The 25,517-nt window shown below is 52.7% G+C and overlaps 1 protein-coding gene across 1 annotated transcript in view; it reads right to left on the bottom strand.

Annotated features, from left to right (window-relative positions):
- Positions 1 to 25,517, bottom strand: part of RBBP7 (RB binding protein 7, chromatin remodeling factor) — a 94,302-nt gene that overhangs the window by 56,347 nt on the left and 12,438 nt on the right. The window contains exon 3 of the mRNA XM_075334190.1: positions 3,660 to 3,802. Coding sequence (XP_075190305.1) covers positions 3,660 to 3,802 — 143 coding nt within the window. The remainder of the gene's footprint in view (positions 1 to 3,659; positions 3,803 to 25,517) is intronic.

Genomic DNA, 25,517 nt, shown 5'->3' with positions numbered 1-25,517 from the left:
AAAGGTGCAGTTAAACAAGAAACTTGGGAGAGACCTCAACAGGTCTCTGACTTGCCTCAATTGTGAGAAGCAGCAGCAGGGAGCTGGACAAGCAATCAAGAGCGGAGGTACAGAAACAAGGTGTCAAGCTCATGACAACTGCTGTGCTCTGCATTGGCAGCAGCATTTAAGGCTAGTTTCACACTCGCGTTGAACGGCATCCATTGCGTTGTGTGACGGATGCAACGGATGTGTTGCATATAGTGGCACAACGGATTGTACAAAACAACGTAATCTGCTTTTTTTTGTCTTTACAGTTTTACCAGCGGCAGACTATTGGGGGGGGGGGGAAAATCAGCTGATCGCTTTTACAGCAGCCGGGGGGAGGAGACGGCGGATTGCAACTGAAGGAAAAACAACGCCAGTGTGAAACTAGCCTAAAGGCCCCGTCACACTAAGCAACATCGCTAGCAACATCGCTGCTAACGAACAACTTTTGTGACGTTGCTAGCGATGTTGCTGTGTGTGACATACAGCAACAACCTGGCCCCTGCTGTGAGGTCGTTGGTTGTTGCTGAATGTCCTGGGCCATTTTTTAGTTGTTGCTGTCCCGCTGTGAAGCACAGATCGCTGTGTGTGACAGCGAGACAGCAACAACTAAATGTGCAGGCAGCAGGAGCCGGCTTCTGCGGAGGCTGGTAACCAATGTAAACATCGGGTAACCAAGAAGCCCTGTCCTTGGTTACCCGATATTTACCTTTGATACCAGCCTCCGCCGCTCTCACTGTCAGTGCCGGCTCCTGCTGTGTGCACATTTAGCTGCAGCACACATCGGGTTAATTAACCCCATGTGTGCTGTAACTAGGAGAGCAAGGAGCCAGCGCTAAGCATTGTGCGCTGCTCCCTGCTCTGTGCACATGTAGCTGCAGCACACATCGGGAAATTAACCCCATGTGTGCTGTAACTAGGAGAGCAGGGAGCCAGCGCTCAGTGTGCGCTGCTCCCTGCTCTCTGCACGTGTAGCTCCGTGCGGTGGTAACCAAGGTAAATATCGGGTTGGTTACCCGATATTTACCTTAGTTACGAAGCGCAGCATCTTCCACGCGGCGCTGGGGGCTTGTCACTGGTTGCTGGTGAGCTCACCAGCAACTCGTGTAGCCACGCTCCAGCGATCCCTGCCAGGTCAGGTTGCTGGTGGGATCGCTGGAGCGTCGCAGTGTGACATCTCACCAGCAACCTCCTAGCAACTTACCAGCGATCCCTATCGTTGTTGGGATCGCTGGTAAGTTGCTTAGTGTGACGGTACCTTAAGAGTAAAAGCACTGCTTTACAGATTTAGCACCCTTTATCAAGAAGAAAAGATTAGGAGACTGACTTCAGACGCTTTCCACGCCTAACTGCTTTCAGTCGGCTGAATGAGAGCTGGGAGGTTGAGGCAGCGGGATCCTCGTGTGGCTGAGGCAGCTCCATTTGCCACTAGACGAGAAGGTTAAATGGACAGACAGCAGCTAAAGTAACACTACGGTGCACCAGACTAAACAGAAAATACATTTTAATAGATGTACATTGCTGAAGTATTTCTTTACATGATGAATACTGCATTAATTACATGTTCTGTTGTGGCACAACCTTTTTAAAAAGGGACCGTCAGCACAAAATGACTTCAAACTAAGCGCAGCACTGTGTAGTCCTTTCAAACCTTTAGAGTTCAACTTAGTTGCTAAATTTGTCAGAAATCCTTCCTCATTCAAAAATGTTGATAAGGTCCTCGTACACACTTGGCTTAGTTAAAGGGAACCTGTCATCAGAAATTTTGCTTTAAAACCAAATGTTTCCCCCTCTGCAGCTCCTGGGCTGCATTCTAGCAAGGTTCCTGTTGGTTTTTTGCTCCCTTTTAGACCAAATATAATACTTTATAAAGGTGTACCTTTTGGGATGCTAATTTTCTAAATTGTCCATGGGGGCGGGCTCTCTGGTGTCCGTTATGTCCATCCTGCCGATTTACGCCGTCCCCCAACGCAGCATTTCATACTTCCAGGATGCCGCCCAGTGAGCCCGTGGTCCGGCGCATGCGCAGTGCCACTGTAGCGGGACTGTGCACTGAGTGCACAGTGTGACCGCTGGTGACGTTTGCGCAGGCACGAGAATGGGCGGCGCTGTGTTGTCGTCGCAAGTGCCCGCGCTTTCCTTTCTGTCTCCAGTGTTCTGCGCAAGCGCTGGCCAGATGACCGCACGTCCCCTCTTTCCCTGTAGCAGGAAATAGATGGGAGGATCGAAGCAGGACACCACCGGCTACGGCCAGCGCTTGCGCAGAACGCTGGAGGCAGAGAGGAAAGCGCGTGCACTAGATTATGGGTGGGCACCTGCAGTGATAATCACAGCGCCGCCCATAATCTCGTTGGGGGTCGTCGTAAATCGGCAGGATGGACATAAGGGACACCAGAGAGCCCGCCCCCATGGACGATTTAGAAAATTTGCATCCCAAAAGGTACACCCTTATAAACTATTATATTTGGTCTAAAAGGGAGCAAAAAACCAACAGGAACCTTGCTAAAATGCAGCCCAGGAGCTGCAGAGGGGGAAACATTTAGGTTTAAAGCAAAATTTCTGATGACAGGTTCCCTTTAATCTATTCAGTGCATCTTCCCACTTAATTTTTTTTAATCTCTGCCCCCTCTGCCTTAAATGTACAGCTCTACCTTTTCAAGAGTCAAAGAAGGGTGAAGATAAAAGCAACACAAGTAGGTGGGAAGGTGCACCGAACTACTTTGTCATGCCAGGAGTGCACCAAGCACCTGCTTATTATACACATTTATGGGTCATGTCCCTTACGAGGTGCTGAGCTTTGTTTCAACCATGGTTTTGTACTGACAGACTTCAGGAATTCAGCCTCATTAACCCCTTCCGACATCCGCCATAAATTTTAAGTTTGGGTTCAGGAGCAGAGACCACTCAACACATGGGGGTGCTGATATGGTTAAAAAAAAAAAGAAACAAAAAACAACCCTTAATTGGCATGGTCAATCACAGATAATGGCATTTAAGGGGCCCGTTGTCAACCCAACACTGCAATTGTGGTGTGTTGATCAATTGCTAGGACATACAAAAAGGCCCCTGCTGCTGCCAACACTTTCCATTTATGAAGCAGACCCTGTGGCTTCAAAACAAGATTGTTTTATCCATGTACTGCAGAATGCAGTACTTAGAAAGCAGCAATCAAAAGCAGGCTTAAGCCCCATAAAAACTTAAGGGAACAAAAAAGCAAAAAACCCTCCCTTAATTTAAAAATATAAAATTAAAAACAAGGGAATTTGGTGCAAAAAAAAAGTGTGATCAAAATTATATTTTGAGGGCTGCGATGGAGGAGGGACAAAAAAAAAATAAAAAAAAAAATAAAAATAAAAAAATTTGGGTTGCCGAATATATAAAATTGTGTATTGTATACATTACAACCACTATACTAAGATACACACAACACATAGCATGTACATTAATACTGTGTGTTTTGTTTGGGAAAAAGAAAACCCCCAAACAAGAACCATGCCTTCAATGGAAAAGCAAAGTTATGAATTTGAAGTAGGGGGGTGGAACAAATGTGCAAAAAAATAAAATTAGCCAAAAACAGGAAGGGGTTAATGCTTTTCCAATGCATGTCCCGAATAAAAATAAACTCTTCCCACCTTTCTCACTGTCATAATGGGAAGCATCAAACTGGGCATCGTCATTTGGAATCTGTACTCGAGCCACGACTAGGTGATTCTGCTCATCTGAGGTGTGGGTCCCAAGCACCAACCAATGCAAGGCATAGTCTTTACCTTCTGGTCTATAGAGAAGAAAAAAAAAAAACCAAACATAACAATATGCTTTTTTTTTTTTTAGAAGTGACAATTTACCTACAATTGGTATTTTCTCACATGCAGTAACAACCTCAAGAAGAGATGGTTTCACATTACAAAGAAGGGAATTTTGTTTACTTACCGTAAATTCCTTTTCTTCTAGCTCCAATTGGGAGACCCAGACAATTGGGTGTATAGCTACTGCCTCCGGAGGCCACACAAAGTACTACACTCAAAAGTGTAAGGCCCCTCCCCTTCTGGCTATACACCCCCCCGTGGGATCACGGGCTCCTCAGTTTTAGTGCAAAAGCAAGAAGGAGGAAAGCCAATAACTGTTTTAAATACAAATTCAACCCGAGAAACAACCTCGGAGAACTGAACTGTTCAACATGAACAACATGTCCACCCGAAAAAAACAAACTTCCTAAGAAAACAGGGCGGGTGTTGGGTCTCCCAATTGGAGCTAGAAGAAAAGGAATTTACGGTAAACAAAATTCCCTTCTTTGTCGCTCCTAATTGGGAGACCCAGACAATTGGGACGTCCAAAAGCAGTCCCTGGGTGGGTAAAAGAATACCTCGTGATAGGGCCGTCAAACAGCCCTTTCCTACAGGTGAGCCACCGCCGCCTGAAGGACTTGTCTACCTAGGCCGGCATCCGCCGAAGCGTAGGTATGCACCTGATAATGCTTGGTAAAAGTGTGCAGACTCGACCAGGTAGCCGCCTGGCACACCTGCTGAGCCGTAGCCTGGTGCCGTAGTGCCCAGGACGCACCCACGGCTCTGGTAGAATGGGCTTTCAGTCCTGATGGAATCGGAAGCCCAGCAGAACGGTAGGTGTGAAGAATTGGTTCCTTGATCCAACGCGCAAGGGTGGATTTGGAAGCTTGCGACCCTTTACGCTGACCAGCGACAAGGATAAAGCGTGCATCCGAGCAGCGCAGAGGCGCCGTGCGGGAAATGTAGATCCTGAGTGCTCTCACCAGATCCAATAAATGCAAACCTTTTTCAAATTGGTGAACTGGATGCGGACACAAGGACGGTAAAGTGATATCTTGATTGAGATGAAAGGAAGATACCACCTTGGGAAGAAATTCTGGAATTGGACGCAGAACTACCTTGTCCTGGTGAAACACCAGGAATGGAGATCTGCATGATAGCGCCGCCAGCTCGGACACTCTCCGAAGAGACGTGACCGCCACTAGAAAGGCCACTTTCTGTGAAAGACGAGAAAGGGAAACCTCCTTCATAGGCTCGAAAGGCGGCTTTTGGAGAGCAATTAGAACCTTGTTCAGGTCCCAGGGCTCCAATGGCCGCTTGTAAGGGGGGACGATATGACAAACCCCTTGCAGGAACGTGCGTACCTGAGGAAGTCGCGCCAGGCGTTTCTGAAAAAATACGGATAGCGCGGAGACTTGACCCTTGAGGGAGCCAAGCGACAAACCTTTTTCCAACCCAGACTGCAGGAAGGAAAGAAAAGTAGGCAATGCAAAAGGCCAGGGAGAAACTCCCTGAGCAGAGCACCAAGATAGGAATATCCTCCACGTCCTGTGGGAGATCTTGGCGGAGGATGGTTTCCTAGCCTGTCTCATGGTGGCAACCACTTCATGAGATAAACCTGAGGCCGCTAGGATCCAGGACTCAATGGCCACACAGTCAGGTTCAGGGCCGCAGAATTCAGATGGAAAAACGGCCCTTGAGACAGCAAGTCTGGACGGTCTGGTAGTGCCCACGGATGGCCTACCGTGAGGTGCCACAGATCCGGGTACCACGACCTCCTTGGCCAGTCTGGAGCGACGAGAATGGCGCGGCGGCAGTCGGACCTGATTTTTCGGAGCACTCTGGGCAACAATGCCAGAGGTGGGAACACATACGGTAGCCGGAAATGCGACCAATCTTGAACTAAGGCGTCTGCCGCCAGAGCTCTGTGATCGTGAGACCGTGCCATGAAAACCGGGACCTTGTTGTTGTGCCGTGACGCCATCAGGTCGACGTCCGGCATCCCCCAGCGGCGACAGATCTCCTGAAACACGTCCGGGTGAAGGGACCATTCCCCTGCGTCCATGCCCTGGCGACTGAGAAAGTCTGCTTCCCAGTTTTCTACGCCTGGGATGTGAACGGCGGATATGGTGGATGCCGTGTCTTCCACCCACGTCAGAATCCGCCGGACTTCCTGGAAGGCTTGCCGACTGCGTGTTCCCCCTTGGTGGTTGATATATGCCACCGCTGTGGAGTTGTCCGACTGAATTCGGATCTGCTTGCCTTCCAGCCACTGTTGGAAGGCTTGAAGTGCAAGGTAGACTGCTCTGATCTCCAGAACATTGATCTGAAGGGTGGACTCTTTCCGAGTCCACGTACCCTGAGCCATGTGGTGAAGAAACACTGCTCCCCACCCTGATAGACTCGCATCTGTCGTGACCACCGCCCAAGATGGGGGTAGGAACGACCTTCCTTTTGACAATGAGGTGGGAAGAAGCCACCACCGGAGAGATTCCTTGGCTGCCTGAGAGAGGGAGACCTCCCTGTCGAGGGACGTCGACTTCCCGTCCCATTGGCGGAGAATGTCCCATTGTAGTGGACGCAGATGAAACTGCGCAAAAGGAACTGCTTCCATTGCTGCTACCATCTTCCCTAGGAAGTGCATGAGGCGCCTCAAGGGGTGCGACTGGCCCTGAAGGAGAGATTGCACCCCTATCTGTAGCGAGCACTGTTTGTCCAGTGGAAGTTTCACTATCGCTGAGAGAGTATGAAACTCCATGCCAAGATATGTTAGTGATTGGGTCGGGGTTAGATTTGACTTTGAAAAGTTGATAATCCACCCGAAACTCTGGAGAGTCTTCAGTGCCACGTTCAGGCTGTGTTGGCATGCCTCTTGAGAGGGTGCCTTGATAAGTAGATCGTCCAAATACGGGATCACGGAGTGACCTTGCGAGTGCAGGACTGCTACTACTGCTGCCATGACCTTGGTGAAGACCCGAGGGGCTGTCGCCAGCCCGAAAGGTAGAGCTACGAACTGCAGGTGTTCGCTTCCTATAACGAAGCGTAGAAAACGCTGATGCTCTGGCGCAATTGGCACGTGGAGATAAGCATCCTTGATGTCTATTGATGCTAGGAAATCTCCTTGAAACATTGAGGCGATAACGGAGCGGAGAGATTCCATCCGGAACCTCCTGGTTTTTACGTGTTTGTTGAGCAGCTTTAGATCCAGGACGGGACGGAACGACCCGTCTTTCTTTGGCACCACAAACAAATTGGAGTAAAAACCGTGACCTTGTTCCTGAAGAGGAACAGAAGTCACCACTCCTTCCGCCTTTAGAGCGGACACCGCTTGCAGCAGAGCATCGGCTCGGTCGGTGGGGAAGTTCTGAAGAAGCGAGTTGGAGGACGAGAGCAGAACTCTATCCTGTACCCGTGAGACAGAATGTCTCTCACCCAACGGTCTTTGACCTGTGACAACCAAATGTCGCCAAAGCGGGAGAGCCTGCCACCGACCGAGGATGCGGAGAGAGGAGGCTGAGAGTCATGAGGAAGCCGTCTTGGTAACGGTTCTTCCGGCTGGCTTTTTTGGGCGTGATTGAGTCCGCCAAGAATCTGAGCCCCTCTGATCCTTTTGAGTCCTTTTGGACGAGTAGAATTGGGACCTGCCTGAGCCTCGAAAGGACCGAAAACCAGACTGTCCCCTCCTCTGTTGGGGTTTGTTTTGTCTGGGCTGAGGTAAGGATGAATCCTTACCCTTGGAGTGTTTAATGATTTCATCCAAACGCTCACCAAACAATCGGTCACGAGAAAAAGGCAAACTGGTTAAGCACTTCTTGGAAGAAGAATCTGCCTTCCATTCTCTCAACCACAGGGCTCTGCGTAAAACCACAGAGTTGGCTGACGCCACCGCCGTACGGCTCGTAGAGTCTAGGACAGCATTAATCGCGTAAGACGCGAATGCAGACATTTGAGAGGTCAAGGGTGCCACCTGCGGAGCAGATGTACGTGTGACCGTGTCGACCTGTGTAAGCCCAGCTGAAATAGCTTGGAGTGCCCATACGGCTGCGAATGCTGGCGCCAACGACGCTCCAATAGCTTCATAGATGGATTTTAACCAGAGCTCCATCTGTCTGTCAGTGGCATCTTTAAGTGCCGCCCCATCTTCCACTGCAACTAGAGATCTGGCTGCAAGCCTGGAGATTGGAGGGTCCACCATGGGACACTGTGTCCAGCCCTTGACCACGTCAGGGGGAAAAGGATAGCGTGTATCTTTAAGCCGTTTGGAAAAACGCTTATCTGGATAAGCGTGGTGTTTCTGGATTGCGTCTCTAAAGTCAGAGTGGTCCAGAAAAGTGCTTAATTTACGCTTGGGATACCTGAAATGGAATTTCTCCTGCTGTGAAGCTGCCTCCTCCGCAAGAGGAGCTGGTGGAGAAATATCTAACATCCTATTGATGGACGCTATAAGATCATTCACTATGGCGTCACCATCCGGGGTATCTAGATTGAGAGCGGCCCCAGCATCAGACTCCTGATCAGTTACATCCGCCTCATCACACAGAGAGTCGTCCCGCTGGGACCCTGACCAGTGTGATGAAGTTGAGGGTCGCTCATAGCGAGCCCGCTTAGGTTGTCTGGGACTGTCGTCCGAGTCAGAGCCGTCACCCTGGGGTGCATGTGACACCCCCGGAGCTAGGAAGTGGTCCAGCTGAGGGGGACCAGGGGGCAATGGATCAACAGTGCCCATGGTCTGAGTTACTGGTCTAGACTGCAATGTTTCAAGAATTTTAGACATAGTCATAGACAATCTGTCAGCAAAAGCTGCAAACTCCGTCCCTGTCACCTGGACAGCATTTACAGGTGGTTCTCCCTGGGTCACCTCTAGCAGCGGCCCCGGCTGAGCAATTGCCACGGGGGCCGAGCACTGCACACAATGGGGGTCAGTGGAACCTGCCGGTAGAGGAGCCCCACATGCAGTACAAGCAGCATATAAAGTCCGTGCCTTGGCACTTTTGCTTTTTGCGGACGACATGCTGTTATCTCCTTGAGAAATCTAAGGAGGGTATATAGCAGAAAACCACCAGCGACTGTACAGTGCAAAGTATTGCCAGCACAAATACAAAGTACACTATGGCACAAGTGGGGGAAAGCCCTTGAGGGCTGCTTACCGCCCGCTGAAAAGCGGGTGTGAGGTCGTAGAATCCCTTGTCTGGGTCTCCCAGCCTCCCCTCTGCAGCTCAGCGTGCAGGCAGTAATGGCTGCTGGCGTCCTGTGAAGAGGGGCGGACCGTGGGCGTCCCAAACCAAAGAGCGGGAAACTGCGTCCCCCTGTGCCTAGTGTGAGGGCTGGAGTATGTAAAACAGACTCCAGCCCTTAACGCTGCTGGACTGTACAGCGTCCCGCCCTCCTCCTGACTGGCAGGTCCGGGGGGCGGGAACGATACGGAGTAGGCCGCAAAAGCCGGGGACTGTAGTAATCTAGCGCGGCCGTCATATATGCACGGCCAGCGCGGAAGTCCCCGGCGCACCACAAATCCCAGCCGCGACCAGTAAACACTGACCCCAGCGGCCGGATCGGCCGATCGTACAAGTCACCTCACTCAGCAGAGCTGTAGTGAGTAACGGCACCAGCGCAGCAGCGCTGTTTACCCCGGCGCACTAACACACCCAGCAATGCTGCGGTGTGCGTGCGATAAGCACGGGGACACTGAGTACCTTGATGGAGCAGGGTCCTGTCCCTGAGAAAACTCCGCTCCGTATCCAGCAGATCCTCCAGGGGCTGTGGATGGAGCACGGCCTCAGTGCCCGGAGACCGGTAAAGTCCCACTTCACCCAGAGCCCTAATGGGGATGGGGAAGGAATCAGCATGTGGGCTCCAGCCTCCGTACCCGCAATGGGTACCTCAACCTTAACAAACACCGCCGACAGAAAGTGGGGTGAGAAGGGAGCATGCTGGGGGCCCTAATATGGGCCCTCTTTTCTTCCATCCGACATAGTCAGCAGCTGCTGCTGACTAAACAGTGGAGCTATGCGTGGATGTCTGGCCTCCTTCGCACAAAGCATAAAACTGAGGAGCCCGTGATCCCACGGGGGGGGGTGTATAGCCAGAAGGGGAGGGGCCTTACACTTTTGAGTGTAGTACTTTGTGTGGCCTCCGGAGGCAGTAGCTATACACCCAATTGTCTGGGTCTCCCAATTAGGAGCGACAAAGAAATACAGTGGTACCTCGCTTAACGAGTAACCCAGTTAGTAAGTATTTTGCCTAACGAGCAAAGCTTGCTGTAAATTTGTAACTCTGTTGACGAGAAAGCCTTGCTGTACAAGCAAAATACTCAACGCACACACTTCCGGTTCCGTACTTTCACCGCCCTCTGACCCGCTCTCGCAGTCCACACAAATGCATACAAAAACACACACGCGCACAAATACAGTGTTATACCCACCTTACCTTCCGTTCCATCGCCGGCCTCATGGTTCTTGTAGTTCGCCGGCACATCGCAACGAGGGAGGAATCCTCGCGGCGAACTACAAGAACCATGAGGCCGGTGATGGAACGGAAGGTAAGGTGAGAATAATGTGTACCTTCCGTTCCATCACCGTCCTCCTGGGTCCTGTAGTTTGCCGGTATAGGATGTGTATCGGCATTCGGCAAGCATCGCAACGAGGCAGGAACTTTCCCTGTCATCCGCTACTCAAAGGCAGCGCGCTGATCAATCAGAGGCAAGCGGCTCCTGCCTTTGACGTCAGAGCTCTGGGTGCGGAAGTTCCTCCCTCGTCGTGATGGTAACCCGATACACAGCCCGTACCAGCGAACAGCAAATCCCAGGAGACTGGCGATGGAATGGAAGGTAAGGTGAGCATAATATGCGAGTGTTTGTACGTGTGTGGAATGGCACAATAGGGCACCAGGATGGGACATTTAACAAGTTGTGGAACGAATTGTCTGCATTGCAATGATTTCCTATGGGAAATCATGCTTTGCTGACCGAGTAACTTGGTTAACAAGCACACTCGCAGAGCGGATTTTTCTCGTTAACCAATGTTCCACTGTATACAAATACTATCCTTAGGTACCCATGGGGAAGGGACAATCGTCAGTGTGAGGAGCTGGCTACGGGCTAAAGACTATTGGACCAATAGACGTAGAGCGGAGTCCACATCTCTAAGGGATGCAGACTTTTTCCAGCACAGAGCGTTGGTTACATCGATCTCATTGTGTTTTATTAGATATTTTCTTCCTCGTCAGTTTAAGGTGCACAATGAAGGGAATTTTGTTACTTACCGTAAATTCCTTTTCTTCTAGCTCTTATTGGGAGACCCAGACGATTGGGGTATAGCTACTGCCCTCTGGAGGCCACACAAAGCACTACATTAAAAGTGCAAGGCCCCTCCCCCTCTGGCTATACCCCCCCCGTGGTATCACGGGTTCTCCAGTTTTAGTGCCAAAGCAAGAAGGAGGAAGCCAATAACTGGTGTAAACAAATTAACTCCGAATAACATCGGAGAACTGAAAAACCGTTCAACATGAACAACATGTGTACCCGCAAACAACAAAAAAACATCCCGAAGGACAACAGGGCGGGTGCTGGGTCTCCCAATAAGAGCTAGAAGAAAAGGAATTTACGGTAAGTAACAAAATTCCCTTCTTCTTCAGCGCTCTATTGGGAGACCCAGACGATTGGGACGTCCAAAAGCTGTCCCTGGGTGGGTAAAGAAATACCTCATGTTAGAGCTGCAAAACAGCCCTCCCCTACGGGGGTGTCACTGCCGCCTGCAGGACTCTTCTACCTAAGCTGGCATCCGCCGAAGCATAGGTATGCACCTGATAATGCTTGGTGAAAGTGTGCAGACTGGACCAGGTAGCTGCCTGGCACACCTGTTGAGCCGAAGCCTGGTGACGTAATGCCCAGGACGCACCCACGGCTCTGGTTGAGTGGGCTTTTAGCCCTGAAGGAACCGGAAGCCCCGCAGAACGGTAGGCTTCAAGAATTGGTTCTTTGATCCATCGAGCCAGGGTGGCTTTAGAAGCCTGCAACCCCTTGCGCGGACCAGCGACAAGGACAAAAAGTGCATCGGCACGGCGCATGGGCGCCGTGCGGGAAATGTAGATTCTGAGTGCTCTCACCAGATCTAGCAAACGTAAGTCCTTTTCATACCGGTGAACCGGATGAGGACAAAAAGAAGGCAAGGATATATCCTGATTAAGATGAAAAGAGGATACGACCTTAGGGAGAAACTCCGGAATAGGGCGCAGCACTACCTTGTCCTGGTGGAACACCAGGAAGGGAGCCTTGGATGACAGAGCTGCCAGCTCAGACACTCGCCGAAGCGATGTGATCGCAACAAGAAACGCCACTTTCTGTGACAGCCGAGAAAAGGAAACTTCCTTCAGAGGCTCGAAGGGCGGTGTGAGGTAAATCCGGAGATATGACGATAAATCATGACATTCAAGTCATGTCAGGAAGCCCTCTCCTGGTGTCACTACCCCCTTCCCTTCACACAACTGGTTTAGCAACAAATCCATGGCCATGTCCTGTGATATGGAAATTAGGTGGCTTTAGGACAATGGACACAGGATGACTCCCTGCCGTCACCCTGTAGTAGGAGCTGCTAGCTAGTTAGCAAGGCTATGGAAATAGCCAGACAGAACGACTCCAGTAAAAAATGGTTCATATCTCGCAAGCCATATTTCCGATAAATATGGCAACCATAAAAATGGTGTCTCCGCATGTGGACGATGCCGGCACCCCCTTTTTATGGGAACAGGACATTGGGAAATGCCCCAGGCGTGATATCAGCCAATGGGGAACTGGCAGACAGGTCATGAGTCCCCTCGTTCTGTAGCTAAATTCATAACTGTCGCAATGAGAGCATTGGCGTCTGCCTACGACGCTCCCAGGCAAAGTTATAGCCAAAATCCCCTTTGCTGGATAATTCTGATCCATGCAGGGGGAGTGGCAGTGCTTCCCTGTGAGGTCACTAAGGTAGGAGGGGACCTGGATCTGCCCAGGTTGATAACCCTACTTCGGCCATTTTCCAGCGTTCTTCTGCTCGGGGGCCTGGTTGGGAAAGACCTGTGAGGAAGAATCCTAGAAACCTGGTCTACAGCGCCCCCCTGTGGCCAGACACACAAGGTAACTGATTGAATTGCATATCTGTTTGTAAACCATGCTTTATCTGTAACTGTACTCTGACATATGTATATACTGTAGATTCCCTATTGTATATATTGTAGTTTCTAGTGTGCTTTAGGCGATTAAATTATATAATTAATCTTGAGCTGTTCTGTTATCTCGATCTCGAATCCCACGTCTGTGTGTTCGGCTAATAGTTACCGTAAATCGGTTGGTGGCAGCGAGTTGTGCCAAGGATTATTGTGGGGAGGCCAGTGAGATTCGGGAAGATATTATATATTCCGCCCGCGGAGGTCGGGGGAATATATACCTTACTCTCACCGGGGACCCTTCAATAATCGGCATAAGTAGTATAGCGGCCTCCTTGCTTATCGTCGGGCAATTCCATAATTGGCCTGACTATAAGAGGGGCGCTAGAGAGCGCGTCACGTGCTCTGTCTGTCGGTCGGGAGGCATAAAGGAGGGGTGACCCCCACTTGTTACCCCCCGATTGTGACGTACTGGTAGCCAGCGCGGGGGATTTCTGAGTGACCCCCCCGGTGGTTTGTGACATATTGGTGGCATAGCGGTGGGATCGAGATAATAGTGTGTGTGAGTGTGAGACCCATACTCCCAGACACTAAAGACTGCCTGCAGCAGCTGTGGCTGCTGGGGTCTTCAGACTAGCTCAACACTAGAGTGTCAGAGTGCAGATACTGTAAGGTGTGTGGAGGCATCAGGTGTCAGTTCTGTGTCAGTGACCAAAAGTCTGCAAGAATGGCTGAGAGCACCAGGAGCAAAGCCAAAGGAATGGCCGATGCTCAGGCCAGAGACGATGAGGAGGTTGTCCACGAGTCCTCCAGGAGCTCGACGCCAGAAAACAGCTCTGCAGAGGACATTGCACAACCGGGCACTGCTGGACAAGATGAGGAGCAGCTCGCCCAAGGGTCCTCAACGAGCCAGACGCCAGCCCTCCGCTCTGCAATGGACAGTGAAGCACCAGGCTCCGCAGCGGGCCGCAGATCACCACGTGCCATTCCACCGAGCCTGGGAGGCTCGGATAGCCTTCTTCAAATGGCTATGGCCCTACGCCAGGCTGGAGACCGGGAGGGCTACAAGGAACTCATGGCCGAGCGTGAGCGGCAAGCAGCGCGTGAAGAGCGCCAGGCAGAGCGTAACTACCAGCTGCAGCTAGCTCAGCTCCGGCCCTCATCAGCCACCCGTGACCTTCCAGACACCAAACTTCCAAAGGTCAGTGTTGAGGACTTCCTAGTGCTGGAGAAGGATGGAGACTTGTGGAGACTTGGACTCTTTCTTGACTGCTTTTGAACGGACTTGCTTGCAGCATCATCTGAACAAGGACCAGTGGGCCAAATACCTGACCCCCCGTTTAAGGGGTAAGGCCCTGGATATCCTTGGGGACTTGCCTGCTGAGGCGGATCAGGGCTACGACACCATCAAGCGGGCCCTGATCCAACAGTACAACCTCACCCCGGAGTCCTACCGCAAGAAGTTCCGGACGCTGCAGAAGGGACCAAAGGACTCCTGGGCTGACCACCGGCGGGCACTTGCCCGAGCTGCCGACCACTGGACCCAAGGCCTGCAGCTTTCCACCGGACCGGAGATCCTGGACTTGTTCATCACGGAGCAACTCTTGTGGAACTGCCCTGAGGATCTCCGCCAGCTCATCCGAGACCAGAAGCCAAAGGGATCCACGGCTACAGCTGCCCTGGCAGATGACTACACCAACAATCGGGCCCCTGAGGCCAGGAGAGCGGCCACCAGCAGCACCTGGAGAGGGGGTAAGATGAATTCTGCGACTGCCCCACCTGCCCCTAGACTGCAGGGGGTGCCCCCCTCAACTCCCCTCTCCAGGCCCGTGGCGGAACCAAGACGGTGCCACCAGTGCAACCTACCTGGACACTTCAAGGCCATGTGCCCTCAGCGTCCCAAGGCCCCGGCTCCGTCCCCGTCCCAAGGGCCGCCCAAGGTGTATTGTGTGGGTGGGGGTGGTGGTAGGTCCCTGGACAGCTTCCAACCTGTCACCGTCGGCCAGTCTGTGACCATAGGACTGCGAGACAGCGCCTCGGAGGTGACTCTGGTGCGGCCTGAGATGGTGTCCCCCCAAGACTTGATCCCTGGAAAAACCCTCGCTGTCTCCGGGATTGGAGGCATTGACCCGGCGCTGCCTGTTGCTGACATTTATGTGGACTGGGGCGCAGGGCGAGGGGTGAGGGAGGTGGGGGTAACTGATCGGATCCCTGCAAACGTGCTACTTGGGACAGATTTGGGGCAAATAACCTCCCAGTTTGGCCCCGCCCCAAAGGCTGAACCTTCAGCCAGTGCTGACGTGCCTCCGGACAATGTTAATGTGTTATCTATGAATGATGTAAGGGAGGAGGGAGTGAACTCTGATATTTCTGCTTGCACAGACACCATAGACACACACGCAGCTGCAGCTGTGACAGGGGAGGGGGTCAGAGAAAGGTGTGACAATGCCTCTACAAGTAACCAGCCTGTGAGCTGGGATCTGTTGCCCTCTGCAGGGATAAGCAGAGAGCAGGGTGCTGCAGGGGGAGGACCAGTGTGTGGGGTGGGGGCTACCACAGCAAATGTGGGGTCCCCAGAGATTTCACAGCGGGGTTCTGTTGCTGCAGGAGGGGAACAGGCAGGTGAGATTGGGGCCGGTCCAGGAGCGGAAGTGCTCCCAGGTAAGATCTCGGTGCATGGTTCCCCCACAACCGGGGTGTCAGGAAGCCAGGTAGGTCTGCCTGAACCGGCGACTTGGTCAGGAACGGAGGAGGAGCAGGCACGACCCACGGTCGCAGCGGCTGTGGCCGCTGTCACCCGCAGTGGGAGTGCTGGAAGCCAAGGGGCCTCCCGGAGGTCCGATAGCTCTTCCCCTTCTGACCAAGTGGCAGCCGAGTCAGGTGGAGGCCAGGACACAGGTCCCGGGGTACTGACCGAAGATGTGACAGTCTCGTCGATTCTGGCCACATCTGGTCAGGGGTTTCAGGCAGCGTTAGAAGCTGACGACAGCCTGAAAGCTCTAAAGGAGCAGGCGGCACAGCCTCCCTCGGACTCGGACCCGGAGCGAGTGGTCTGGGACCAAGGACGGCTGTACCGGGCCACGGTCCAGCAGGGTTCACCGGAGGCGTGGCCCAGGGACCGACAGTTGGTGGTACCCTATCCGTTCCGGACGGAGTTGTTGCGGATCGCACATGAGATTCCGATGGCCGGACACCTAGGGATCGCTAAGACCAAGGCCAGGTTAAACCAGCATTTCTACTGGCCAAAAATGGGGGCCGATGTGGCTGCCTACTGCCGTTCGTGTGAAACCTGTCAGAGAGTGGGGAAGGCGGGGCCACGCCCCAAAGCCCCACTGGTATCTCTGCCCATCATCGATGAGCCTTTCAGGAGGGTGGCTGTGGATCTGGTCGGCCCGCTGGCCATCCCCAGCAGCTCCGGGAAACGCTTCATACTGACGGTAGTTGACTATGCCACCCGGTACCCAGAAGCAGTGGCCTTGTCGTCCATTCGGGCTGACAAGGTGGCCACCGCATTGCTGGAGATTTTCTCCCGAGTGGGTTTTCCCCAGGAAATGCTCACTGACCGGGGGACCCAATTCATGTCCCAGCTGATGGAGGCCCTCTGTAAGCAAGTCCAGGTGCGACATCTGGTGGCCAGCCCGTACCATCCACAGACTAATGGCCTGTGCGAGCGGTTCAATGGCACCTTAAAGCAGATGCTTAAGATGTTGGTCGACTCCCATGGGCGTGACTGGGAGCGGTATCTCCCACACCTGTTATTTGCTTACCGGGAGGTTCCACAGGCCTCAACAGGATTCTCACCGTTTGAGCTCCTGTACGGGCGACGTGTGCGGGGCCCCCTGGCTCTGGTGAAAGAGGCGTGGGAAGGGGATTTGGCCACCCCTGGAGTGTCGGTCATCGAGTATGTCATGCGCTTCCGGGACAAAATGCAGGCCTTGACGCAACTGGTACACGACAATATGGCTCAAGCCCAGGCCGATCAGAAGCGTTGGTACGACCAGAACGCTTGTGAGAGGACCTACCAAGTGGGTCAAAAGGTGTGGGTACTGGTCCCCGTACCACAGGACAAGCTTCAGGCAGCCTGGGAAGGCCCATACCTCGTGTACCAGCAGCTCAACCCTGTGACGTACCTGGTCACCCTGGACCCTGCCCGTGGAAGGCGGAAGCCCTTCCATGTGAACATGATGAAGGCACATCATGAGCGGGAGGCATGTGCGCTCCCCGTGTGCAACCTGCCCGAGGAGGGAGAAGCGGAAACCCTCTTGGATATGCTAGCCCAGGTTAGGGCAGGCGGATCCATTGAGGATGTGGAGGTTGGCCACCAGCTCTTGGAGGACCAACGGTCCCAGCTGTGGGCCACCCTACACCCCTTCCGGGGGTTGTTTACCAACCAGCCCGGAAGGACTGACTTGGCTGTCCATCACGTGGACACTGGGGATCATCCCCCGATCCGGCGTTCAGCATATCGGGTCTCCCTGGAGGTGCAGCAACACATGCGCCAGGAGATTGACGAGATGCTGGAGCTGGGGGTGATCCAGGCATCCAACAGCGCTTGGGCCTCGCCTGTAGTCCTCGTCCCTAAGAAGGACCGAACCACTCGGTTCTGCGTGGACTACAGGGGGCTCAATGCTGTCACGGTCGCCGATGCGTACCCAATGCCACGCATCGATGACCTGCTCGATCAGTTGGCCGGGGCTCAGTACCTGACCATCATGGACCTGAGCCGGGGATATTGGCAGATCCCCCTGACTCGCAAGGCCAGGGAACGCTCTGCCTTTATTACCCCATTTGGACTGTACGAGTCCACGGTGATGCCATTCGGGATGAGGAATGCCCCTGCCACTTTCCAGCGGATGGTCAACACCCTGCTCAAGGGACTTGAAGGGTACGCGGCCGCGTACCTGGATGACATTGCCGTCTTCAGTCCCACCTGGGAAGATCACCTAGAGCATCTAGCACAGGTGCTCAGGCGGATCCACCGGGCAGGTTTGACCATCAAGCCGGGAAAGTGTCAGCTGGCCATGAGCGAGGTCCAGTACCTCGGTCACCGGGTAGGTGGGAGAACCCTGAAGCCCGAGCCTGAGAAGGTGGAAGCCATCGCATCCTGGCCCACCCCCAGGACCAAGAAGCAGGTGATGTCCTTCTTGGGGACCGCTGGGTACTATAGGAGGTTTGTTCCATGCTATAGTAGCCTGGCAAAGCCCTTGACGGACCTCACCAAGAAGAAGCTGCCCTCTGCAGTCGATTGGACAATGGACTGCGAGACAGCCTTCCGGGCCCTAAAGGACGCCCTGTCCAGCCCGCCCGTGCTACAGGCAGCCGACTTCACGCGGCCGTTTGTAGTACAGACCGACGCCAGTGACTTCGGCCTCGGTGCGGTGCTCAGCCAGGTGGACTCTGCGAGCCAAGAGCACCCAGTCTTGTACCTGAGCAGGAAGCTGTTACCAAGGGAAGTTGCCTATTCCACGATGGAGAAGGAGTGCCTGGCCATAGTGTGGGCCCTGCAGCGTCTGCAACCCTATCTATACGGGCGCCACTTCATCGTGGAGACGGACCACAATCCCCTCAGCTGGTTGCACACCGTCTCTGGGACGAATGGGCGATTGTTGCGATGGAGCCTTGCGCTCCAGCAATACAACTTCACCATTCGCCACAAAAGGGGCCGTGACCACGGTAACGCAGACGGGCTGTCCCGACAAGGAGAGGTCGCGGACGGGCGCACGGGGGAACACCGGAGTGTGCTGCCCCCTAGCGCCCTCAAAAGGGGGGAGGTGTGAGGTAAATCCGGAGATATGACGATAAATCATGACATTCAAGTCATGTCAGGAAGCCCTCTCCTGGTGTCACTACCCCCTTCCCTTCACACAACTGGTTTAGCAACAAATCCATGGCCATGTCCTGTGATATGGAAATTAGGTGGCTTTAGGACAATGGACACAGGATGACTCCCTGCCGTCACCCTGTAGTAGGAGCTGCTAGCTAGTTAGCAAGGCTATGGAAATAGCCAGACAGAACGACTCCAGTAAAAAATGGTTCATATCTCGCAAGCCATATTTCCGATAAATATGGCAACCATAAAAATGGTGTCTCCGCATGTGGACGATGCCGGCACCCCCTTTTTATGGGAACAGGACATTGGGAAATGCCCCAGGCGTGATATCAGCCAATGGGGAACTGGCAGACAGGTCATGAGTCCCCTCGTTCTGTAGCTAAATTCATAACTGTCGCAATGAGAGCATTGGCGTCTGCCTACGACGCTCCCAGGCAAAGTTATAGCCAAAATCCCCTTTGCTGGATAATTCTGATCCATGCAGGGGGAGTGGCAGTGCTTCCCTGTGAGGTCACTAAGGTAGGAGGGGACCTGGATCTGCCCAGGTTGATAACCCTACTTCGGCCATTTTCCAGCGTTCTTCTGCTCGGGGGCCTGGTTGGGAAAGACCTGTGAGGAAGAATCCTAGAAACCTGGTCTACAGCGCCCCCCTGTGGCCAGACACACAAGGTAACTGATTGAATTGCATATCTGTTTGTAAACCATGCTTTATCTGTAACTGTACTCTGACATATGTATATAAATATGTCACAAACCACCGGGGGGGTCACTCAGAAATCCCCCGCGCTGGCTACCAGTACGTCACAATCGGGGGGTAACAAGTGGGGGTCACCCCTCCTTTATGCCTCCCGACCGACAGACAGAGCACGTGACGCGCTCTCTAGCGCCCCTCTTATAGTCAGGCCAATTATGGAATTGCCCGACGATAAGCAAGGAGGCCGCTATACTACTTATGCCGATTATTGAAGGGTCCCCGGTGAGAGTAAGGTATATATTCCCCCGACCTCCGCGGGCGGAATATATAATATCTTCCCGAATCTCACTGGCCTCCCCACAATAATCCTTGGCACAACTCGCTGCCACCAACCGATTTACGGTAACTATTAGCCGAACACACAGACGTGGGATTCGAGATCGAGATAACAGAACAGCTCAAGATTAATTATATAATTTAATCGCCTAAAGCACACTAGAAACTACAATATATACAATAGGGAATCTACAGAATATACATATGTCAGAGTACAGTTACAGACAAAGCATGGTTTACAACAGGTATGCAATTCAATCAGTTACCTTGTGCGTCTGGCCACAGGGGGGCGCTGTAGACCAGGTTTCCAGGAACTCTCTCACAGGTCTGTCCCAACCAGGCCCCCGAGCAGAAGAACGCTGGAAAATGGCCGAAGTAGGGTTATCAACCTGGGCAGATCCAGGTCCCCTCCTACCTTAGTGACCTCACAGGGAAGCACTGCCACTCCCCCTGCATGGATCAGAATTATCCAGCAAAGGGGATTTTGGCTATAACTTTGCCTGGGAGCGTCGTAGGCAGACGCCAATGCTCTCATTGCGACAGTTATGAATTTAGCTACAGAACGAGGGGACTCATGACCTGTCTGCCAGTTCCCCATTGGCTGATATCACGCCTGGGGCATTTCCCAATGTCCTGTTCCCATAAAAAGGGGGTGCCGGCATCGTCCACATGCGGAGACACCATTTTTATGGTTGCCATATTTATCGGAAATATGGCTTGCGAGATATGAACCATTTTTTACTGGAGTCGTTCTGTCTGGCTATTTCCATAGCCTTGCTAACTAGCTAGCAGCTCCTACTACAGGGTGACGGCAGGGAGTCATCCTGTGTCCATTGTCCTAAAGCCACCTAATTTCCATATCACAGGACATGGCCATGGATTTGTTGCTAAACCAGTTGTGTGAAGGGAAGGGGGTAGTGACACCAGGAGAGGGCTTCCTGACATGACTTGAATGTCATGATTTATCGTCATATCTCCGGATTTACCTCACATATATACATATGTCAGAGTACAGTTACAGATAAAGCATGGTTTACAAACAGATATGCAATTCAATCAGTTACCTTGTGTGTCTGGCCACAGGGGGGCGCTGTAGACCAGGTTTCTAGGATTCTTCCTCACAGGTCTTTCCCAACCAGGCCCCCGAGCAGAAGAACGCTGGAAAATGGCCGAAGTAGGGTTATCAACCTGGGCAGATCCAGGTCCCCTCCTACCTTAGTGACCTCACAGGGAAGCACTGCCACTCCCCCTGCATGGATCAGAATTATCCAGCAAAGGGGATTTTGGCTATAACTTTGCCTGGGAGCGTCGTAGGCAGACGCCAATGCTCTCATTGCGACAGTTATGAATTTAGCTACAGAACGAGGGGACTCATGACCTGTCTGCCAGTTCCCCATTGGCTGATATCACGCCTGGGGCATTTCCCAATGTCCTGTTCCCATAAAAAGGGGGTGCCGGCATCGTCCACATGCGGAGACACCATTTTTATGGTTGCCATATTTATCGGAAATATGGCTTGCGAGATATGAACCATTTTTTACTGGAGTCGTTCTGTCTGGCTATTTCCATAGCCTTGCTAACTAGCTAGCAGCTCCTACTACAGGGTGACGGCAGGGAGTCATCCTGTGTCCATTGTCCTAAAGCCACCTAATTTCCATATCACAGGACATGGCCATGGATTTGTTGCTAAACCAGTTGTGTGAAGGGAAGGGGGTAGTGACACCAGGAGAGGGCTTCCTGACATGACTTGAATGTCATGATTTATCGTCATATCTCCGGATTTACCTCACAGGCGGCTTCTGGAGAGCAACTAGTACCCTGTTCAGATCCCATGGATCTAACGGCCGCTTGTACGGGGGCACAATATGACAGACCCCCTGCAGGAACGTGCGCACCTTAGAAAGACGTGCTAGACGCTTCTGAAAAAACACGGATAGTGCCGAAACTTGCCCTTTAAGGGAGCTGAGCGACAAGCCCTTTTCTAACCCCGATTGCAGGAAGGAAAGAAACTTGGGCAATGCAAATGGCCAGGGAGACACTCCCTGAGCAGAGCACCAGGATAAGAAAATCTTCCACGTTCTGTGGTAGATCTTAGCCGAATTCGACTTTCTAGCTTGCCATGAATGCCGGGACCTTGTTGTTGTGCCGGGATGCCATTAGGTCGACGTCCGGCACTCCCCAGCGGCGACAGATTTCCTGAAACACGTCCGGGTGAAGGGACCATTCCCCTGCGTCCATGCCCTGGCGACTGAGGAAGTCTGCTTCCCAGTTTTCTACGCCTGGGATGTGAACCGCGGATATGGTGGATGCTCTGTCCTCCACCCACATTAGAATGCGCCGGACTTCTTGGAAGGCTTGCCGACTGCGCGTCCCTCCTTGGTGGTTGATGTATGCCACCGCTGTGGAGTTGTCCGATTGGATTCGGATCTGCTTTCCTTCCAGCCACTGTTGGAAGGCCAGTAGAGCAAGATACACTGCTCTGATCTCCAGAACATTGATCTGAAGGGTGGACTCCTGCGGAGTCCACGTCCCCTGAGCCCTGTGGTGGAGAAATACTGCTCCCCACCCTGACAGACTCGCATCTGTCGTGACTACTGCCCAGGATGGGGGCAGGAAGGATCTTCCCTGAGACAATGAGGTGGAGCTGAAACTGCGACCAATCTTGAACCAAGGCGTCTGCCGCCAGAGCTCTTTGATCACGCGACCTCTTAGGGTGGCTGGGGCTATCATCTGAGTCATAATCCTCGGCCTGTGAAGCCGGGGACCCCCCTGTGGGCTGGATTAATTCCAAGTGAGGGGGACCTGAGGACAGAGGCCTCGCCGTGCCCAAAGACTGAGCCCCATGCATAGATTGCAAGGTTTCAAGGATTTTTGCCATAGACACAGACATATTATCAGCAAAAACTGCAAAGTCTGTCCCTGTCACCGGGGCAGAACTTACAAGCGTCTCAGCCTGGGTCACTACCTCTCCTGACTCCGGCTGGCGAAGCAGCACCGGGTCGGAGCATTGCACACAATGGGGGTCATCGGAGCCTGCTGGTAGATTAGCCCCACATGCAGCACACGCAGTATACACAGCCCTAGCCTTGGCAGCCTTGCGTTTTGAGGATGGCATGTTGTTGCTTCCACAGAGGGATCTGGGAGATGCAGCCAGAAGCGACCTCACAGTGCAAGAAATACAATATCTCTATATCCTACACAGTACACCGATACACCGTGAGGCACTAGAGGGACCAGCACAGAAAAATCGCTTACCGCCCGCTTAAAAAGCGGGTGTGTGGTCGCCAGATAGCCCCTAGTCCAGGTCTCCCAGAGCCTTGCGTCCTTCCTCCAGCCAGACTGCATGTAATGGCTGCCGGCGTCCTGAGAGAGAAGGGGGGCGGGCCCTGGGCGTTCCTGGCTAAGAGCGGGAAGCCTGCTTCCCTCTGTGCCTAGTGTGAGGGCTGGAGCATGTAAATCAGGCTCCAGCCCTCGTCGCTGCTAGCGAACAGCGTCTCTCCCCTACCCTGAATGACAGGGTGGGGGCGGGAACGAATCGGAGCTGCCGGCGTCCTAGGCCCAAAAAGCCGGGGACTCAATTTATAACCGCCGCCGCCGTAAAAGCGCGGACGGCGGATCCCCGGCGCACCACAAGTCACAGCAGCGCCGCCCGGTCCAGAGGGGGTCGGCGCTGCGTTCCCATACACAAAAAATCCCCCAGTAATCTGTAGGGACACTAACTCCAACGTTGCGGTCCCCGGCGCACTACAACACCCAGCCAGCCCGGAGTGTGTCTGTGCCTGCCGGGGACACAGAGTACCTGTATGATGCAGGGCCTGTCCCTGATCGTACTCCTGCTCCGTCTCCATCAGGTTCTAATGGGTCTGTGGATGGAGCCCGGCGTCAGAGCTGAGAGGCCGGCAGGATCCCACTTCCACAGAGCCCTACCAGGGGATGTGGAAGGAAAACAGCATGTCAGGCTCCAGCCCTGTACCAGCAATAGGTACCTCAACCTTACAACACCATCCAGGGGTGAGAAGGGAGCATGCTGGGGACACTATATGTGTCCTCTTTTCTTCCATCCGAAATAGTCAGCAGCTACTGCTGACTAAAATCTGTGGAGCTATGCATGGAATGTCTGACCTCCTTCGCACACAAAGCTAAAACTGGAGAACCCGTGATACCACGGGGGGGGTATAGCCAGAGGGGGAGGGGCCTTGCACTTTTAATGTAGTGCTTTGTGTGGCCTCCAGAGGGCAGTAGCTATACCCCAATCGTCTGGGTCTCCCAATAGAGCGCTGAAGAAAAAAGGTTAATGAATCAGAAGGGGCACCGTAGGAGACATAGTTCACACGTGCACATACCATGCTCATCCAGACTCTGGAGCCAACAGGCAGAAATGTGACCAGCTGAATCTTATTTACAAAAAAGGCCAGGCATGAGATTGGTAATTAGAGTAAAGTAAATCATTCCATTACTCTCGTTATGGCCCTCAAGTAAGCCACTGTTCTCCCAGCCACCAGTCCCATTACGTGGATGGTGATAGCCGGCACAGTGGAACAGTCAAAGGGGATCTCACATGCAGCCCCAGGTGGATAAATTCACCAATTTGGCAATGTCATTCTTACAAGCCCGAAGAATAAGGTTAACATTATTTGTGTAGTACAGTGAATAAAGTAAAATTTAAACTGCAAAAACAAAAAAAGTGTAAGTTCTTTTGTTTGTTTATATACCTTCCATAAAGAGTTAATAAAGAAGGGAATTTTGTTTACTTACCGTAAATTCCTTTTCTTCTAGCTCCTATTGGGAGGCCCAGACAATTGGGTGTATAGCTTCTGCCTCCGGAGGCCACACAAAGTATTACACTTTAAAAAGTGTAACCCCTCCCCTCTGCCTATACACCCTCCCGTGCATCACGGGCCCATCAGTTTTGGTGCCAAAGCAGGAAGGAGGAAACTTATAAATTGGTCTAAGGTAAATTCATTCCGAAGGATGTTCGGAGAACTGAAACCATGAACCAAAAGAACAATTCAACATGAACAACATGTGTACACAAAAGAACAACAGCCCGAAGGGAACAGGGGCGGGTGCTGGGTCTCCCAATAGGAGCTAGAAGAAAAGGAATTTACGGTAAGTAAACAAAATTCCCTTCTTTGTCGCTCCATTGGGAGACCCAGACAATTGGGACGTCCAAAAGCAGTCCCTGGGTGGGTAAAAGAATACCTCGATAAAAAGAGCCGAAAAACGGCCCCTTCTTACAGGTGGGCAACCGCCGCCTGAAGGACTCGCCTACCTAGGCTGGCATCTGCCGAAGCATAGGCATGCACCTGATAGTGTTTTGTGAATGTGTGCAGACTCGACCAGGTAGCCGCCTGACACACCTGCTGAGCCGTACCCTGGTGCCGCAATGCCCAGGACGCACCTACGGCTCTGGTAGAATGGGCTTTCAGCCCTGAAGGAATCGGAAGCCCAGACGAACGGTAGGCTTCAAGAATCGGTTCCTTGATCCACCGAGCCAAGGTTGACTTGGAAGCATGCGACCCCTTATGCTGGCCAGCGACAAGGACAAAGAGCGCATCAGAACGGCGCAGGGGCGCCGTGCGAGAAATGTAGAGCCGGAGTGCTCTAACCAGATCTAACAAGTGCAAATCCTTTTCACATTGGTGAACTGGATGAGGGCAAAAAGAAGGTAAGGAGATATCCTGATTGAGATGAAAAGGGGATA

This window comes from Anomaloglossus baeobatrachus, chromosome 2 (genome assembly GCF_048569485.1).
Source record: "Anomaloglossus baeobatrachus isolate aAnoBae1 chromosome 2, aAnoBae1.hap1, whole genome shotgun sequence".
NCBI lineage: Eukaryota > Metazoa > Chordata > Amphibia > Anura > Aromobatidae > Anomaloglossus > Anomaloglossus baeobatrachus.
The sequence above is the reverse complement of the archived record's forward strand: the minus strand, read 5'-3'. Positions and strand labels throughout refer to the sequence as shown.